General features: G+C 53.5%; 1 protein-coding gene and 1 non-coding gene across 5 annotated transcripts in view; one reads left to right on the forward strand and one right to left on the reverse strand.

Moving 5' to 3' along the window:
• TRAF7 (TNF receptor associated factor 7) overlaps window positions 1-14,326 on the reverse strand; it is a 30,169-nt gene extending 15,843 nt beyond the window's left edge. For 2 of the 4 annotated variants that reach the window (XM_054180246.1, XM_009897142.2), the window contains exons 1-4: window positions 5,419-5,526; window positions 4,370-4,461; window positions 1,535-1,651; window positions 127-219 (exon numbers count right to left, since the gene is read on the reverse strand). In XM_054180246.1, the coding sequence (XP_054036221.1) occupies window positions 127-219; window positions 1,535-1,651; window positions 4,370-4,461; window positions 5,419-5,470 (354 nt within the window). In that variant the 5' untranslated portion in view covers window positions 5,471-5,526. Of the gene's footprint in view, window positions 1-126; window positions 220-1,534; window positions 1,652-1,995; window positions 2,064-4,369; window positions 4,462-5,418; window positions 5,527-5,680; window positions 5,797-14,244 lie in introns of those variants that run through there. The other 2 variants (XM_054180248.1, XM_054180247.1) reach the window with 2 other exon arrangements.
• Window positions 14,327-14,800: 474 nt separating this feature from the next.
• On the forward strand, window positions 14,801-14,885 carry LOC128897219 (small nucleolar RNA SNORD60). The gene has a single exon (XR_008462238.1). It is a non-coding gene; the product is annotated as a small nucleolar RNA SNORD60 (small nucleolar RNA).
• The last annotated feature ends 4,916 nt before the right edge of the window (window positions 14,886-19,801 follow it).

Here is a 19,801-nt window from a genome sequence, read left to right on the forward strand (position 1 = left end):
ATCAGCACCCCTTCTCCATCCTCCCCAGGCAGAGGGCCTCCTCTTTGCTTCCTCAGATACTGGGCATAGTCAGGGCTTGCCCATAGCTCAGACAGGACATCTGTGGAACCCAGAGCACTGCCTTACCCCACAGGTTGTGATGACTGGATCCTTGAACACACTGCAGCACAGCTGGCAGCAAAGCTTCACAGAGGGCTGTTCAGCAAACACCAGTGGCTCCTGCAGAGGAGGGGAGAAAGGGACAGAGAGAGCACAAGCATCAATCCAAATGTGAGAGCCTCCAGCTCTGCAGAAGGAGCAGACCCACTCTTCAGCAGTGAGCCTTGGGGAGCCTGGGGCACACTAGGGACTCACTATCTCAGAATAAACTTCTGTCTGGACCTGCTGACCTCCAGTATTTAAGAGAGAGTGGAAGAATGAACTTGGGAATGGCTGGAGACCCCCAGCTCATCACAAACTGAGGACCAGCAGCAGCTGGCAGGATCAGGACCAAACATCAGCTGCACAGACCAACTTTTTTGCCACCAGAACCATGTGAACTACACTGCCTGGTACTTTTTGCTTAGTTGTACTGAACACTTCCTTAGCAAAAGTGTTCCCCTGTACCAAGCCTGGAGTTTAGAAGCTGTTTCAAAGCAGCTTGTCCTTTTGTATTTCTGAGACATCCTGAAGGAAAGGCTCTTCCATTCCTTCATGAAGCACAAGAAATCTTGTTTCTGTTGCAGCAGGCTCATTCTCCAGTTTTGTTAACCAGATGAGACTGCAAGAGCACAGGCTCTGAGCATGTCCTCCTAGAGCAGCCCAGCTCCCCCCCTACACACCAGAAGAGGGCTTCACATTTCAAAGCACTTCAAATCAACCCCAGCAGCTGGGGCTGTATTTTCATCCTGTGCTGCTCTCCAAAATGCAAACACAAACCCCTGGCCTCCTCACTATCAAACACACCCTTGTATCCCAGATCTGTAGCAAAATATTGCCTGATCTTCTAGGCATCCAGCTTGGGGTTACTTACCAGGTCACAAGCTAAGCTCAGCTCAAAAGTGTCCTCCCCTAACAAGAGTCACATGTGGACAATTCCTTGCACCACTGGGACTTACAGTCCCACCTCCTGGGGCTTACAATTGAGGCAGTGGCTGCCACACAGCCCAGGGCTCCGAATCAGTGGGGAAGGGTATTCTTTCTGCCCAGGGTTGGACCAGCAGCCTAAAGCTTTGCAATCCCCTCCTGCTCTGCAGCAGAGCCAGGAGAACACAGGGCTTTGCAGAGACTTGTTTTGAGAAGCAGAAAAAAGCCTCACCATTGTTCCCCTTTACAGACAGGGAAAGGGCAGATGAGGAAGCAAAGTAACTTGCAGAAGACAGTGGTAGAATTAAATGAAATTAAAACCAGGAGACCCGACAGTCAGGGTTTTCATTCCCAGACACGAGGGAAAATCTGCCTCTGCTAGCTCTATGTGCTCCCAAGAGCCTACTAAGCCACTCTTTTGACACTGAACCTCTTCAGAATGCTCCTTCAGACAACCCCAAATACCTACTGGCTCCTCCTCTTCCTCATGGAGTGAGAATGTGGAGCGCAGGGACATGTTGGACTCGGAGTGCAGCGAGCGGACGGAGATGGCAGAGTCGGAGCGGCGTGGAGTGCTGATGGGAGGCTTCAGAGAGAGAAAAACCACTTCTGGTTACTGCAGACAACTCCTCCTGCTCCAAACCTGACACACAGACCTCAAGCTCAGCATGTGAACACCCCTCTGTAGCACAGCTCAGCTGCCTCATTTGCTCACCCACTCTGCCAAGCTGTGCCGAGTGTCCCCCAGAATCAGGACAGGCACCGCTGAGGTTGGACTTTACTCCAACAAGCTGCCATTTACATCCCAGGCACATCAGGCTCTGGAAGGTGGACGGTTCTTAGGTTGATGGTTGGACTCAATCATCTTAAGAGGTCTTTTCCAACCAAAACAATTCTAAGGTTCTAAGGTGCGCCCATCCGTGTACTTACCACCCGCAAAGCAACACTTTGGCAGAACTAATCCTGGAGAGAAAGCCTTGGAAATCTCCCCTGAAAGTCCTGCAGATCCTAGAAGCTCTGCAGCAGCAGCAGCAGCAGCAGCACTTGTTGTTTCACTCCCTATCTAACTTCTGCCAAATTTCTTTGCGTAAGTGTGGAGACTTCCTTCTATTCAATTCGGTGACAGACAGGCTCTGCCGCTTCCTGCTCGGCAGCGCACAGGGCAGCCACCAATCAGGAGAAACCCCACTGCTCACAGCAGCCTTGGGATTGGCTTTGAGGGAATGCTGCCCCTGGAATATTAACCAAGGGTGAGGAGTGGATCGAGGGCAGCCCTGCAAAGAGGAGCTCAGGGTGCTGTGGATGAGGTGCTTGACGTGAGCTGGCAATGTGTGCTGGAGCCCAGAAAGCCAACAGTGTCCTGGGCTGCATCAGAAGCAGAGTGGCCAGCAGGATTCTGCTCCTCTACTCTCCTCTTGTGAGACTCTGTCTGAGTACTGTGTCCAGCTCTGGAGCCCTCACCACAAGAAGGACATGGAACTGTTGGAGAGGGTCCATAGGAGGCCACAAGGATGATCAGAGGGCGGGAGCACCTCTGCTGTGAGGACAGGCTGAGGGAGTTGGGTGTTGTTCAGCCTGGACAAGAGAAGAATCCAGGGAGAACTTAGAGCAGCCTTCCAGTACCTGAAGGGGCTCCAGGAGAGCTGGGGAGGGACTTTTGACAAGGGCTGAGAGTGATAGGACAAGGGACAGAGATTTGAAACTAGAGCAGGAGGGAATGGACGTTAAGGAATACATTCTTTCCAGTGTGGGAGGCTGGGGAGACACTGGCACAGGCTGCCCAGGGAGGCTGTGGATGCCCCCTCCCTGGAAGGTGTTCAAGGCCAGGTTGAATGAGGGCTTGAGCAACCTGGGCTGGTGGGAGGTGTCCCTGTTCATGGCAGGGGGGTTGGAGCTGGATGATCTTTGAGGTCCCTTCCAACCCAACCCATTCTAGGATTCTATGTTGTGCCGACAAAGGTCACCCCACCTGGGCTGTGGAGACAGCACTGCCTCTCTGGTTACAAAGCAAACAAGGCTAAGACTCAAGAGACCTCAGCTCTACACTTCTGCTTCCCACTGCCAGCCTGGCTCTATGGACTGAGTTTTGCTGCACTCCTTGTATGTACAGTGGCCCAGCAGCATGGGGTCAGTGATGTGGTGGAGGAGTTGTATTTGCCAAGGACACCAGGGAAATGTTCAAAGAATGTCTCTAAAAAAATATGTAAATAAACAAAACCCCAACCCCATGCTCACAAAAACCACAGCAAGATGTCTGGGCAACAGAAGGGCCTTTACAGGATGCTGACAACAAAGCTCTTTGCAAGCCGGTGCTGTAGCTCCATGGTATTGCTGACCCCAGTCTATAACTGCAGCAGGAGCAGTGATTCCTTTTATCCCTGGCTTGGAAGCTACATCATGTAATCTGACAAAGTCTACTCATCCTTTGTTTGAAGTCTACTACTAAAAGGTGCTGGTGGTCATGAGATGTTCTGGAGCACTCGGGACAGGAGAAGGTCAAGGCCTCAGAGCTATCCATCCATTCGCTGAGGTTTGCTTGGCTCTTGCTGTTCTTAATTGATTTAGCTCATTTAATTTCTCTTTATGTAGCTAACCCTGAGGCCCATTAGATCACAAAATTCCCCCCAAAGAAGGGATTGTGAGGGATGAGAAAGGTGAGTACAAAAGTGGGAAATGCTTTTCTACAGAGGTGTTAAGATGTGGGAATGGTTTGGCTGAGAAAACCCTGAAGATGCAATCCCCAGGAGCTGAGCACACTCCAGAGCGTCCAACATGCCACCCTGCAGGCTTGAAGCCTGCTCCCTGTGGTCAGAAGCCCCATCTGGAGGTGGAAATAGGAGACCATTTTTTGATCATTGCTGCAGGGCCAGTTCCAGACTGACTGGCCTTGGTCACAGCCCTAGAGCCTGCTGACACCAGCTCTGCTTTCTCCCAAGCTCAGGAGATCTGGAGCCCACTGCTCACGTAGGAGGCAAGCATATCCTCTCAAGCAGACCTCTTGGATTTGTAGATCCTGGGCTTTGTAGCAACATCCCATCTTCAAGCAGTCTGAAAATGAGCACCAGCAGTGCCAGCTTAATGGCCCAGCTCAGAACGAGCCTCTGCTTCCTTGCTGCATCAACCATGGGAGCAGACTGGAGATGTTGAGGCTGGTCCTGCCCATGGTGCAGACACCTGTTTCTGATACAACCCAGAGCATGGGAGCGATGATGGGAGCAGAGAAGGTCAGAGCAGCACCAGAAACCTCTCATTTGACATACAACCAGCTAAACCAGTCAGCAGGAGGTCTCCTGGCAACACCTACCATGCCATCATCCTCATCTCGTGGGGAGTAGGTGAGCGTGCTGGAGGAGGATGGGGTCCGACGATGCTGTTTGAAAGTATTGGTCCCATCAGCTTTAAAGCAAATAAAAATGGTATTAAACAAAACAGCAAGCATTTAGGTTCCTCAGCAACATTTCCAAAGTATGGGCCAGGCTCTGAAGCTGAGTGTTCCTTAGAACAAGACTAAAGGATTCCCCAGCTCCAGCTCCTGACCTGGCCATATCACTGCAGGCACGACAAGCCTGATCTCTGCCAGCCTGCTGAAAAGTGGCCAGCCCAGAGAAGAGCACAGATGAAAACCCACCAGGTCCATAGGTTCCAAATACTATTAATAAGGAAACTTGACATTCCCAAGTATCTCAGTCACCAAAAAAAATTGTTTTGATCAAGGGAGGTCCAGATATTCTTGGGAAGATGCTAAATTACACTGTAGATCACAGAATCACAGAATGGTTTGGGTTGGAAGGGACCTCCACAGCTCATCCAGTCCAACCCCCTGCAGCCAGCAGGGACATCCTCCCCTGGATCAGGTTGCCCAGAGCCCTGTCCAGCCTCACCTTGAACAGCTCCAGGCATGAGGCCTCAACTCCCTCCCTGGGCAACCTGCTGCAGTGTTCCAGCAGCCTCCTGGGGCAGAACTTGTTCCTCACATCCAATCCCAATCTGCTCTGCTCTCATTTCAAACCATTGCCTCTGCTCCTGTCCCTGCAGCCCTTTGGGAACAGTCCCAAAGAATTTTCTCCTCCTGCTCAGATGGAACCTCCTGGGTTCCAGTTTGTGCCCACTGCCCCTTGTCCTGGCCTTGGGCACCCCTGAGCAGAGTCTGGCCCCAGCCCCTTGCCCCCCAGCCTTTATCCCTTGCTGTGCATTGCTCAGCTGCCCTCTGGGGCTGCTCTTCTGCAGGCTCTCAGCCCCAGGGCTCTCAGCCTCTGCTCCTCACAGAGATGCTCCAGGCCCCTCAGCATCTCCGTAGCCTCTGCTGGACTCTCTTGAACCGGGGAGCCCAGAAGTGGGCCCACATACACTCACCCTTTGTGATGGTGGTCACAGCAGAGTAGGCTGGCCCAAAAGTTGTTTCCATTCTTGTCTGAAATATTGACAAAGTGAAGGTCAGTCCTGGCACTGCAGCACAGCCCAAAGCCCTGCTGCCCTCTCTGAGCTGGTGACAAAGCATACGGACACGTTCCAGCTTTTCCTTGTGGCCATTGGGATTTTTAAAGAGACAAGAAAACAACTACCTTCATTTTCCTAAGAGAAAGGATGAGAGGGTAAGCAGCAGCCCCAGCCTTACCCCGTTGGTGTTTTCAGGAGCGATGCTCGGTGTGCCGCTGGAGAAACGATTGTAGCGAGAGCTCTTGTTTGAGCTCATAATCTAGGCCAGCTTGGGTTACTCATGGGCAGCTTGCTCTGTGGAAGAGAGGGTGGGTCACTGGATGGATCCTCATGTAGCATTCAGTCTCAGTATTTACCTACACTCAAATGGCATCACAGAATCATTTTGCTTGGAAAAGACCTTTCAGTTCATCCAGTCCAACCATTCTCTAACTCTACCAAGCCTGGTGCTAAAGCATGTCCCCCAGCACCACATCTCCACAGCTTCGAAACTTCCAGAGATGAGGACTCAACCACCCCCCTGGGCAGCCCGTTCCAGCCTTTGACAACTTTGTCAGTGAAGATGTTTCTTCTAATGTCCAACTTAAACCTCCCCTGGGGCAACCTGAGGCTGTTTCCTCTTGTCTTGTCACTTGCCACTAGGGAGAAGAGACCAACCCCACCTGGCTCCAGCCTCCCCTCAGGCAGGCATAGCGAGCAATGAAGTCTCCCCTCAGCCTCCTTTTCTCCAGGCTGAACACCCCTAGCTCCTTCAGCTGCTCCTTACAAGATTTTTGCTCTACTGAGGTTGGAGGATAGACATGACCACAGAACACACCTGTGACCTGGGCCTTACCCAGCCCAAGAGCAGATCCATTTCTCCTGGGAGCCTCAGCAGAAGGCTGTGGACACACTGGGCTGGTTCCATCCTGCACTCACTTTTTGAAGTGCTGCACAGGCAAGGCTCAAGCTGTCCTCAGCCAAATCTCTGCCAAAAACCCCAGCTCAGCCCCATCTGACACAGCACTCTGTGGAGCTCACTGCAGTCATCAGTCAGTCAGGCAGCCAGATCCCAGCAGCAGCCCAGGCCAGGGAATCACTGCTCAGATCTAAACTCTCAGAAAAAGCTACAACCTAAACAACAAAAAACCCCAAAACACCAAAACCAAACTCCAAAGAAAACCCAACCATACCAAAACCCCAAATCAAATCAAAAACAAGGATCTGGATGTTTTCCACACATCTGAGAGCAGTGTCCTGGCTGCCTGCAAATGTCAGATCCCTCAGGAGAGGCTAAGCAGAGCTGTTGGAGTTGTCTCAAGAACAGCAGGAATGAAGCAGTGTTGTGCTGCTGCATCATAGAGACCTGCCCATGTTTAAAGCTGGGCTCCAGCAAGCAGCAAGTTTGGTCATCAGAAGCTGTTTATTCCCATCAGGGGTTCCTCAGAGCACAGACAGCAGAAGGCAAGGGGAGGTGGGTGGTGGGCAAGAGGGCAGACAAGAGTTTGGGGTACAGGCTGCCCGTGGCCACATGAGGTGTTCCAGTATGTAAAGGGGGGCTGCCAAGAGGATGGAGACTCCCTTTGTACAGGAGTCCTATGGCAAAGACAAGGGGGGATGGGGACAACTTACTGCTGGGGACATTCCCACTGGACTCCAGGGGAAAATGTCTCCCCATGAGAATAGACCTCATGGAACCACCTCCCAGTGGAAGTGGTGGGTTCCCCTACACTGGGCAGTTTGAAGACTCAGCTTGGCAGGGTGCTGGGCCAGCTGCACTATCACCTAGAAAGGTTGGACCAGATGATCCTTAAAGTCACTTCCAACCTGGCATTCTGGTATTCTGTGGAATCTGAGCCCCACTCAGCCTCTTATGCTCTTGCAGCCTTGGACAAGCCACTGGAGCTCTCTGCTTCCCCCCGTGGCACTTCAGAACATGGTTCAATGGCCATGGTGGCGTTGGGTTGATGGCAGAGAGCTTTCCCAGCCCCAACGACTCCATGATTCTGTGACTCCTGTGCAGGCCAGGAAACCACCAGGGAGCAGCTCTCGGGGTGACCCAGCGAGCCACATAACCACTGACTGCCAAGTGGCATGAAGAGGCACATCCCCAGTGACACTTTGTCCCAAAGCCCTGCTGGAACAGAAGCAAAACACCTTCCAGTGCCAGCAGATCTGGGATAAATCCAAAGGGAGGAAGGGAGCAGGGGCTGGCACACAGGGATTTTCCACTCCCTTCAGGCACATCCCGTGCTCTGCAGCTTGGCTGAGCAACCTACCTGCAAGCAGCAGCAGGGAGCCTGCTCCTCATCTCTGAGCAGAAACCAGAGGAATGGAAAAAATGTGGAGTGAGCTCTCAGCCAAGCTGCAGAACAGCAGCCACCACACCAGCATCTGATTGCAGCCCAAGTCTCTGCAATCACCACACACAGGAAGCATTTCAATAGGGAAGACACCCCTGGCAGCTCCTTCACATCTCAGACACAGAATCCCAGCATCCCAGCACGGTGGGGACTGGAAGGGACCTCTGGAGATCATCCAGTCCAGCTCCCTCTGCTAAAGCAGGGCACCCACAGCACATAAGATGGAATCTCTAATCCAGCTGCTCTGGGTGGGCAGAAAATGCAGAATCCCAGAGTGGTTTTGGTTGGAGAAAATCTCCAAGATCAGCCAGTCAAACCCTTACCCCAGCACTCAACCATGGCCCTCAGTGCCGCAGCTCCACAGCTTTGAAACCCCTCCAGGGATGGGGACTGCACCACTGCCCTGGACAGCCTGGGCCAGGCCTTGACAACCTTTTGGGGGAAGAAATTGCTCCTCATGTCCAACTCAAACCTCCCTGGGGCATCTTGAGGCCATTTCCTCTTGTCCTGACCCTTGTTCCTTAGGAGACCAACCTCCAGCTGGCTCCAACATCCTTTCAAGGAGTTGTAGAGAGCCAGAAGGTCTCCCCTTAGCCTCCTTTTCTCCAGGCTGAGGAACCCCAAGGCTCAGCCACTTCTCAGAATTTCTCCAGACACTTCCCCAGCTTCACTGCCCTTCTCTAGACCTGCTACAGCATCTCAATGTCCTTGGAGTGAAGGTCCAAAACTGAGCCCAGGATTTGAGGTGCAGCCTCACCAGTGCCCAGTACAGGAGGACAATCACTGCCCTGCTCCTGCTGGCCACACCATTGCTGATCCAGGCCAGTGACCTTCTTGGACACCTGAGCACACACTGACTCATCTTCAGCTGCTGTTAACCAACACCCCCAGATCCTTTTCCATCAGGTAGTTTGCAGCCACTCTGCCCCCAGCCTGGAGCTTTCATGGGTTGGGGGTTGTGACACAAGACCTGGAGCTTTCACAGGGTTGTTGTGACACAAGGTCAGGACCCAGCATTTGGCCTTGAACCTCATGCCACCAGCCTTGGCCTGTGCAGTTCCCTCTGTAGAACTCTGCTATCCTCAAGCACTTCCACTCAGCTTGGAGTTGCCTGCAAACTGCAGCAAGCAGATGGCAGAAACTGGTCAGGTTCACAGCCCTCCAAAACAAAAAAAATCTCAGAGCTGCTGCTGCTTCCCGAGGGGGAAGGCAGGTCATGAGGTAAGAGACTGCGCTTCAGAAGCTGAGAATGGTCACCTACACAAGCGCAGCACCACTGGTGCTCACTGGTGCTCCTCAGCCTCGCTTGGCAGAGGAGCTGCCAAGAGCCCATGGGGTCTTGTGAGCTGGCTGAGTTTCTGCTGCAAACTGGTCTGCAGGAATCCAGCAGATAGATGGGTTTGCAGCTCATGGGAAAAACACCTCTGAGACATGCCAGGTAAGCAGCAAGGTCTGGCTTCTGGGGACATTCAGCCTTTGTCCTAGCAGGACAGCACCTCAAGAAGCCAAGCCCTTGCTTGGAGGGCTTCCACCTTAGCTGATCAGGGGCAGCAGGAGCTCACACAAAATCCCTCACCAAATCCCCAACTCACTTGTGCACCTCTCACCTCCAATACGAGCACCCTGGCAAAGCTGGGTTTGAGAGACTGGACCATGAAAACCAGAAGCTCGTCTGTCCTTAGCCAGACAAGGCCCACCCATGGCTGTTAACGTACCAGAGTTCAAAAGCCTGCTCTCAGCTGGCCTGGGAAATGAGTTCACCACCAATAAATGCTCTAAGGGGGATGGTTTCTAGCAGATGCTGCATCACATGTCATTTAAGGATGCCAGAGGAACACTTGTCTCACCTGGAAACCCCACAATCCTGCATCTTCCTTTCCTGAAGCCATGCTGATAGACCTAAGGTGCCCAAAGTTTCTTCCCTACTTCATTCCTCGACTGCTGCGCAGTCTGAGGGCTTGTCAAGATGCTCTGCCTCACAGGTGGCTTTGCCCTCCCCTGGAAAGCTTTAAGCCCTCATGATGGGACTCTCCCAGGATAAGGAACCTGAGCTCATAATCATTGTTCAGTCTGTACAAGGTTTCACTTCCATCCCCAGTCTCCCCCAACATCCTCTGAAGCTTCCGAACGTCCACACAGACTCCTGCTTGCCCTCTCTGGGTGCAATCAGAGCAGGCTAAAGAGCCATCTAAGGTGCAGCAGCTCCTTCACAAAGAAATAACCCAATAAATCTGCCACCTGCTCTTGTTTTTTTACAGCTTCCTTGACCTTTGGCACTGAGAACAAGCAGGAGAGCACAACAGAAGACAGCTACACTGGTTAACGCTCCAGTGCTAAGTGCACTGAGGAGAAGATCACAGGTAGCATGAGCTGGGGAAACTCCACTCAGACTAGTGATATCCTGCTCTTTGATAAATAAGCACTGAACCCTCAGCTCCTGAAGACACCAGTGGATATGGACACATCATAGAATGGTTTGGGTTGGAAGGGACCTCCACAGCTCATCCAGTCCAACCCCTGCAGCCAGCAGGGACATCGCCCCTGGATCACGTTGCCCAGAGCCCTGTCCAGCTTCACCTTGAACAGCTCCAGGCATGGAGCCTCAGCTCCCTCCCTGGGCAACCTGTTGCAGTGTTCCAGCAGCCTCCTGGTGCAGAACTTGTTCCTCACATCCAATCTCAATCTGCTCTGCTCTCATTCCAAACCATTGCCTCTGCTCCTGTCCCTGCAGGCCTTTGGGAACAGTCCCTCTGTAGCCTTCTTGCAGCCCCTTCAGGCACTGGCAGGCTGCTCTAAGGTCTCCCTTCTCTTCTCTAGGCTGAACACTCCCAGCTCCCTCAGCCTGTCCCCACAGCGGAAGTGCTCCAGCTCCCTGAGCATTTGCATGCCTCTTCCACCATGGCAAATCTACTGACAACTTTCAGAAGGACCATTTGGTGTCCCACAAACACCTAACACCACACTAGGAAGACTGTATCTCAGTTACACCCCCAAAGCAGCAGCGGCAACTCCGTGGCAGCTATGGGGACCTCAGGTGCACAAGGGAGGCAGAGAAGTACCAGCTCTCCTCACAAACTTGGCTTCTTCATTCCCAGCTTTGCTTAAAGAACATGGAGGGCTTATCAGTTCTGAAACCACCAGAAACAGGCTCAGGGTGGCTGCAGAGTCAAGCCTCACATGTCCTTGCAAAGGTCACGCTGAAGGATCACAAATTCAGCAGTAACACAGCCCCAGCATGGCCATGCAACAGCTGCCCACCTCTAAAGTGGATTTCAGATCCCTCCAGCTGCTTCACCGGGACCTAGACGCAGGGATGAAAACAGTTCTTCTCCCTCACTGCTGTCCACAGCCACTACAGCACAGCAGCTTCCCAGGTAACACTGACACAACCCTGACCTCCAGCACCTCAGAGGAAACTCACCCTGGCCATCCAAGCTGGCATGGAGCAGCGAAGCCCAGCAAAAAGCCACCCTGATCAAGTTGCTCAGCTGTGGGAAGGGTTTTCCTCGGTCAAAATGTCTCTTCCTCTATCTGTGTGAGCTGTGTGTATGGCTCTGCAGTGATGTAAACAGAAAGGCATGCAGAGCAGTGGGCGATATGTAAATCCAGCTGGAAAATCCCAGGGCTCAGCCAATCCCTGCGCTGCTGCCTCGCAGCTTTGCCCTGGCTGCTCCCAAACTGGGGAGGTTTAGGCCAGAAGCAGAAACAAAACAGCCCCTCTCACAGCATACACATGGATTTATCCCTCTGAGCAGGGAAGTCTCCAAGGAGGCTGGTGGAAAACTGCAACAGGTTGCCCAGGGAGGGAGCTGAGGCCTCATGCCTGGAGCTATTCAAGCTGAGGCTGGACAGGGCTCTGGGCAACCTGATCTAGTGGGGGATGTCCCTGCTGCCTGCAGGGGTTGGACTGGATGAGCTTTGGAGGTCCCTTCCCACCCAAACCATTCTATGATTCTATGAACAGTCTATTGCTCACTTTAAAAAGAGTTTGAGTTTCTCACCTTCTGTTGGTGGTTTCCAAACCTGGTTCCTTCACCCTGGAGAAGGGTCTGGAGAACAGGGCTGGGGAGGAGCAGCTGAGGGAGCTGGGGGTGTTTAGTTTGGAGAAAAGGAGGCTGAGGAGATCTCATTGCTCTCTACAGCTCCCTGAGAGGAGGTTGGAGTGAGGTGGGACTTGGTCTCTTCTCCCCAGTATCAGGTGAAAGAGAGGAAATGGCCTGGAACTGTGCCAGCAGAGGGCTAGGCTGGAGATTAGGAAAAATTTCTTTGCTGCAAGAGTGGTCAGGGATTGGAACAGGCTGGCCAGGGAGCTGGTGAAGTCACCATCCCTGGAAGTGTTCAAGTAATGTGCGGCCATGGCACGCTGGGACATGGTTTGACGGCCATGGTGGTGCTGGGTTGAGGGTTGGATTTTCAGCTTTTCCAACTGAACCAATTCTGTGATTCTCTAGATCAGAATATTAAGCAGCCTAACAAGAAGCTTGTAGAGACAACCCAGGGAATCACCCTAAAGAGTCAGAGCTGCTGTGCAGGGCTGATGGTGAGGTGCCCAGCAGACTGCAGATGGTTTCCTGCTCCTACAGTTTCTTGCTTAGGAAATCCCAAATCTCTTTGATCTCCCACTCCCCAGGTGCACAATGAGAATACCACTGTGTGTCACCTTTTCAACGGTGACAAGCAGGTATTTGGGCTTGTGGTTAGGAGATGTCATCACAGAATGACTTGAGTTGGAAGGGACCTTAAAGATCCAGTTCCAAATCCCCCTGCCACGGGCAGGGACACCTCCCACCAGCCCAAGTTGCCCAAGGCCTCACCCAGCCTGGTCTTAAGCACTTCCAAGGAGCCATCGACAACCTCCCTGGGCAACCAGGGAGTGCCAGTGTCTCACCACTCTCACTTTAAAGTGTTTCTTCCTGATGTCCAATCTTAATCTCCCCTGCTCTAGTTTCAAACCAACCCCCTTGTCCTGCCACCACAGGCCCTTATAGTCCCTCTCCAGCTCTCCTGGGTCAGATGTCTGCACAGCCCCTGACACAACTCAGCCCAGTTTTTGGTGGCAAGTTGGGTTACCTTCACCTTTTGTGAACACCTCCCCTCCTCACACAGCTCCCAGAGAGCCACATAAACTGTCATGGAAGGGGCTGACTTTTCTCACACCAGCTTCCCTTAGTGAGGATGTTCTGGAACTCGCCCATGCTCCCTGAAAACCTCACAAATGCCCTGTGGCTGTAAGCAGGAGTCACTGACAGACCAAGGCTCAAAGGCAAAAGGCTGCTTAATAGGGCATGCTCTCTGCTTAGTGCAGAGTGAAGAGAACACAGCCTTGGGGTGAAAACACACAAGGAGGCAAAATTAAAGTGCTGGGACTGAAACAAAGTGTTGGGCAACAATGCCAAAGTACAAAACATAGCGGCAAGGCCAGAGCTCTTCACAAGAGGTACCCCCTGGACGTCCAGCAGCCTGGCCCTGGTGTGCTATGTAGACATCAAACCCAGCTACTTTCCATACCAGCTCTCTTCACACACTCACTGGCCTCCAACAGAGCCTGTCTGTGCCTGTGCCTTTGATGCCAGCTCAAAAATCAAGCTGAACTGAAAGAAGAGTCCTCACTTTTGGCTTTCACACAACACAACAGGATCATCAAGGCACAGCTGGGAATCAAACAGAAGAAAAGTGTTTTGACAGCAAGTCTGTCAGAGGTACAGGAGCCGTGAGCTGGATGGGGAATAAAGCAGGACATTTGAAGTGAGGTAGGGAAGTGGAATTTCACTGCCTGCTCCGAGCTGTGCGGCTGTCTTGAGGAAGTTACTGAGAAGTGCCACCAAAATATTCCCCACTGTGAAACCAAAGTGCAAGGAAGTGAGGTTACTGTGAACCATCAGCAACATGTGCCCCAAGCCGGACAAGTCTTGGAGCAAAAAACAGATAAAACAAGCACTCCCCATGATGAAATAGGGTCTGATGCCAAAAGCAAGGCAGCCGCGGCGAGGAAAGAAGGACCTGGACAGGATTCACCGCGGACCAAGAAACAGAAGAGGCGAGAGAGGAGTTCCTCCATGCACCTGAACAATCACACTGGCACCTGCACAGCGTTTAAAACCCAACACACGCACTGGGGAAGGGGAGGGAAGGGAAGAGAGGGGGGTGGCAAGTTTGCCGGCAGGTGACAGTCCCTGCCGCTGCCTCGCAGCACCCAGGGAAGCTGCCGCAGACACCTGCAGAACGCGAGGGTACCCACCCGGGCCTCCGCGCAGCCCCTCGGCGGGGAGCCCAGCTCTCCCGACCCTCACCGAACACGCCGCTCAGCCCAGCCCAGCCCAGCCCGGCCCTTCTCCTCACGGAGCTCACTCAGCCCCGCGTCTGGCCGATCCCCCTCAGCCTGGCCCGGCGCCGCTCGTACCTGACAGCAGCGGCGGCGGCCGGAGTGCCGGTGCCCGACCCCGGCACATCGCGACCCCGGGCCTGTTCCCGGCTCGTCCAGCCGCTCAGCTGCCGCTCTGGCCGGAAGCGCGGCTCCCCCTCTTTCCCGGGACTTGTAGTTTGCAGGGCCGCCCTCCGCCGGTTCCCTATCCGCGCTTCCGGGGAGCTGGGACTACAACTCCCAGCAGCCCCTGCGACTGAGCGCTGATTGGTTCTTTCCCGGTCACTCTATGTTACAACCACTGCTCCTACTGGCTTGGCCCTGCCCCCTCCAAAGGCCAATCAGACGGCAGCAGACCACCACAGCTCTAAGCGGCGCCATTGGCGCGCAGAAAGGCGGCGACCAATGAGAGCTGGGGGAGGTGGGAGGACGATCACGCTACATGCTTCTGACTGGCTGCATTCTGACCAATAGAGACGTGGGGGATTCTATAAAGTCTGCAGTGGGGGAGGGGCTCGGCCTTTCCACGTGGGAGGTGAGTGCGAGTGGGGTCTGTGGCCGGTAACCGGGAATGCGCTGTCCATTAGTGTGGGCGGGCCGCTGATGATCTCTCAACCTTTCTGACACCTCGTCTGAGCGCGGCGGCCGCCGCCCCTGCTGACGATGCATGACTGAGGCCCGAGGGAGCGGCGGGGGAGCGGCGAGGGCCGGGCGGGGCCGCTCTCCACACGTTGCCTTCTCTCCTCAGGGCTCGGCGGGAGCGGGATCGCGGCCACGGGAAGCGGATCGCGGCGGCCTGACGGGATCTGAGACGAGGGATAACCCGCTGTGTGAGGCCTGGCGGCCGCTGGCCTTCCCGAGGCTCCGACACCGGCATCCTCTGTGCGCGGCCTGCCGCGGGGCTCCTGGGCAGGCAGTGCGCTTCTCCCGGTGTTCTAGGGCTGTAAGATGTGCAGCCGCTAGTTTCTGCGGCCCTCCGAGGTATCTCCGGGATCTGCAGCCGCGGGGAAAGCACCAGTGGGTGAAGCTGGGGCTGGAGTGGTTAGCTGGCCCTCTGGCTTAGCTGTTATTCGAGGGGTCGGGTGGGCTGTGGAGCAGAGCAGGCGGTGCAGCTCCCGGTATGGCTCCGAAACCCACTCTTATACCCCGGTCAGCCTCCCCTCCATTCCTGGAAAGGTAATAGAGCAACTTATCCTCGGCACTGCTTCTAGGCATGCAGAGGATAAGAAGGTCCACGGGAATAGTCAGCATGATTTCACCAAGGGGAAGTCAAGTTTAACCAACCTGATGGCTCTTGGTGAGGACATAACCAGGTGGATGGGTGATAGTAGAGCAGTGGATGTGGTTTATCTTGATCTCAGGAAAGCATTTGACGCTGTCTGCCACAGCATCCTCACAGCTGGACTGAGGCAGTGTGGTCTGGATAATCGGGGAGTGAGGTGGATGGGAACTGCTTGAAGGAAAGAAGTCAGAGCTGTGGTCAATGGGACAGAGTCTAGTTGGAGGCCTGTGTCTGGTGGAGTCCCTCAAGGATCAGTAGAGGGATCAGAGCTGTTCAATATATTCAGCAACGACCTGGATGAGGGCACAGAGGGCACTGTCGGTCAGTTTGCTGATGGCTCCAAACTGGGAGGAGTGGCTGGCACGGGAGAGCTGTGCTGCCCTTCAGCCAGAGCTGGGCAGGCTGCAGAGCTGGGCAGGGAGAAACTGACTGAAATACAACACAGCCAAGGGTAGAGTCTTGCATCTGAGAGAGAACACCCCCATGGAGCAGGATAGGCTGGGGCCTGATCTGTTGGAGAGCAGTGGAGGGGAAAAGGACCTGGGGGTCCTGGTGGAAAACAGGATGCCCATGAGCCAGCAATGTGCCCTTGTAGCTGAGGCGGCCAAAGGCCTCCTGGGGTGGATTAGAAGGGTCTCTTCTCCCTCTGCTCTGCCCTGGTGAGGCCACATCTGGAATATTGGCCAGTTCTGGGCCCCTCAGCTCAAGAAGGACCTCAGGGAACTGCTTGAAAGAGTCCAGCACAGAGACACAAAGCTGCTGCAGGCAGTGGAACATCTCCCAGTGAGGACAAGCTGGGGTTTGGAGCTGGGAGCAGAGGAGCCTGAGAGCTGCCCTCATTGCTGGTGATGAAGATGTGCAGGGCTGGAACAGAGGAGGTGCCAGGGGAACAGAAGGGGAAACTTTGTCACTGTGAGGGTGTCAGAGCCTAGAGCAGGCTGCCCAGACTGGTTATGGAGTCTCCTCTAGAGACTGTCCAAACCCACTTGGATGTGCTGCTGTGTGACCTGCTCTGGCAGGGGGGGATGGTCTTCCATTCTGTGACTCTGGGGGTCAAATAATAAAGTTTCTCCTGTTATAACCTGGGAGTCAGGGAAGATGTGAAAGCACAAAGTAAGAAGCTGCCTAAAGTACACAAAAATCAAAAGTCATCAGCTTTCTGCAGGAGATTAAGGTAAATGTGGCTGGGTTCACTGGATGGACTGTTTGCCAGGTGGTTCAGATAGTTGATTTACATCTTAGGAGTCCTTGAAATTAAGCAGATACAGGAATATAACTACTCCTCTCTCAGCCTCAAATCAGCTTCGGCCTTGTGATTCCTGAGTTGTTTTGCTGCTGTACCTCCACTTTGGCTTCTCTGAGGCCAATTTTACAGCTGGCAAATTGAATAAAGTTTTCAAAATGCATGTTCTGCTTTTGTTTCTGTTCTTCCTCAGTCCTGCAGGGGGCATGAAAAGCCACAGGGCAGCTATAAACTTGTCTTGTGGGCACCCAGCAAACCATTTCTACTATTAATACTTTTGGAGAACTAGAGGGTGTTGAAACAAGTCCTGCACCTCAGCATAGCCCCTTGCAGTCTTGCTGGGTGCACTGGAGCACCTGAACCCAAGGTGGTAACAGAAGAATGTTGATGGGTTTGGGAAAGAGCTGAAGTATTTGACACTTCATAAAATGATGGAATGGTTTGGGTTGGAAGGGACCTCCTAAGGTCATTGCAGGGACATCCTCCTCTAGATCAGGTTGCTCAGAGCCTTCTCCAGCCTCACCTTGAACGGCTCCAGGCATGGAGCCTCAGCCACCTCCCTGGGCAACCTGCTGCAGTGTTCCAGCAGCCTCCTGGGGCAGAACTTGTTCCTCACATCCAATCCCAATCTGCTCTGCTCTCATTCCAAACCATTGCCTCTGCTCCTGTCCCTGCAGCTCTTTGGGAACAGTCCCTCTGCAGCCTTCCTGTAGCCCTTCAGGTCCTGGCAGGCTGCTGTGAGGTCTCCCCAGAGCCTGCTCTTCTCCAGGCTGCACAGCCCCAGCTCCCTCAGCCTGTCCTTGTAGTAGAGGTGCTCCAACCCCTCGATCATCTTTGTGGCCTTCTCTGGCCCTGCTCCATCAGCTCCATGTCCTTCCTGGGCTGAGGGCTCCAGAGCTGGACACAGCACTGCAGGTGAGGTCTGAGCAGAGGGGCAGGATCCCCTCTCTCCCTCTCTGACCACACTGCTTTGAATGCAGCCTAGGATGCCCCTTGGCCACCTGTGCTACTAGTGCCCATTGCTGGCTCCTGTCCAGCTTCTCCCCAACCAGCAACCCCAAGTCCTGTGCAGGGCTGCTCTCAATTTCATCAGCTCCCAGCCTGGACTGATACTTAGGATTGCCCTGACCCAGCTGCAGGACCTTGCCCTTTGCCTTACTGAACCTGATGAGATTCCCCTCAGCCCAGCTCCCAGCTCATCCTTCAGACTTACCAGACACCACTCACCTGCAGCCTTGCTGAGGGTGCTTCAATCTTCCTCTCAGGCATCACTGATGAAGATATTGATCACTACGAGTGTGTGTTGGGCAATTAAATTACCCTTGTGGCCACAAAATAATTTAAAAAACTTTATTAAGGAATGAACCAAAAGCTGTAAACAAGTGTCAGCAGAAATGGGAAGATGGACCTTTTGCTGAGTGCTCTGGTGGGTGGAAGGGGCTGAAGAGTTGGTTGCTCATCACTTGGTGGCAGTCAAGACCCGTGTGAGAAATGCCAAGAAACAGTCTCGGGAAGGGCTTCAGGGTGAGGTTGGGGAGTTGGCACTGGGAGACCAGCACAGAGAGAGTTTGTGACTGGGGTGGGCTGAGCCTGACAAAGTTTAGATCTAACACCACAGAATGGCTCCGCTGGAGTAGAATTCACTCCCAGATGGGATGTTTTGAAGTACTCCAGAGGGTAGCATTTACATCTTCCAGCTTAAATTTGGGTTTAACTTGGTTTGGGTCCTGGAGCAAGTCAGTTAAGTAAGAACTGAGTTCAGAATTGGCAGCTTTTTCTTCAAGACAAGGGACAAGGTTCTGGCCTGCAAGGGAGAAGGAAGGCAGAACCTGATGGGAGCATTATGAGAACTGTTGCTGATTTTTGCCTTCTGGAAGGCTCACTGTTAGGTCTGGGGTAGTGTGTCCATGGAACAGCTGGCACCTCAGGACACTGCCTGCTGTGGCACCAATACAGTCAGGGTGAGAAAACAGTACCAAAGGCAGAGCTGGGCACAGAACTGGTCATGGAGCAGGTACTGGAGCTGCCCAACTGCTGTTCTGTGCCTCTCTGCTAAGCTGGCACAGCTGGGACACTAAGCCACCAGCTGGGACACCAGAACACCAGTTCTTGGTGAGCTGAGGGTCTAGTGAAACCTCCACTCCCTGTTCCCCTTAACCTCAGCCAGCACTGGGTGTGCTACAGAGCCCAGAGTGAGAATGGAGGTGGCTGGAAAAGCAGCTTCATGGAGGAGATACTTGGCCAAGTAGCAGCCCCACTGAGAAGCTCACCAAAGCATCATGAAGCAACAAGTTCTGCAGATCCCTGCACAGATCCTCACAGTCCCCAAGCAACTCCCAGAGCCCTCCCTGTGCTGCGTGCTGCAGAGAGCTCCCACAGCAGAGCACTGCCACCTCTGAGAGCACGTAAAGGTGAAGAACTGCTCTAGTTATTGCTCCTGCCCTGCTGGGCACTGCAAATTCTCTTGCAGGAATCAATAAATAATTTAAATTGGACAGTCAACCCCCCCCAAGCCTTATTTCTGCCTAAAAGCTATTTAGAAAACTGCCCTGTTCACAGTAGGTACAGTCTAGGATCCTTGTTGCTCTGCAGGACACACTTCAGGTAGTAGCTGCTCCTTTTACTGGAGCTCTCAGGGCTCCCTGCCCAAATCACACCTAGGAGCTGTGGAGAGCTTTGTGCACCTCAAGGAAAATGGGGGAGCTGGTGCTTGGCTGAGGGGTAAGGGATGGGTATTTGATGTTGAATGGCTCATTTGGGGCAGCGAGGGGAGGTTCAGTGCATGTGGTGGGCGCCTGGGGTCAGACTTTCAAAGAAGGAAATTGCCAAAGGCCAAACTGGATCCAAATTCAAACTTGTCCTTAAAAAAGCAGCTTCCAAATGAGGAAGGGGGGAAAAAAGCGCCAAATTCTTGACACTGACCCAAGGGTTGAGGAGACTGATGAACAGAGCTGGCAGGAGTTTGAAACCTGGACAAATCAATGCCTAGGGCATTCCCCCAGCCTACTCCAGTTCAAAGCCAGGGAACGCTGAAGGTATCGAAGCGCTGGAGCAACCTAACGATGCCATCA

The sequence above is a fragment of the Dryobates pubescens genome, chromosome 4 (genome assembly GCF_014839835.1).
Source record: "Dryobates pubescens isolate bDryPub1 chromosome 4, bDryPub1.pri, whole genome shotgun sequence".
In the NCBI taxonomy this organism is placed as follows: Eukaryota; Metazoa; Chordata; class Aves; order Piciformes; family Picidae; genus Dryobates; species Dryobates pubescens.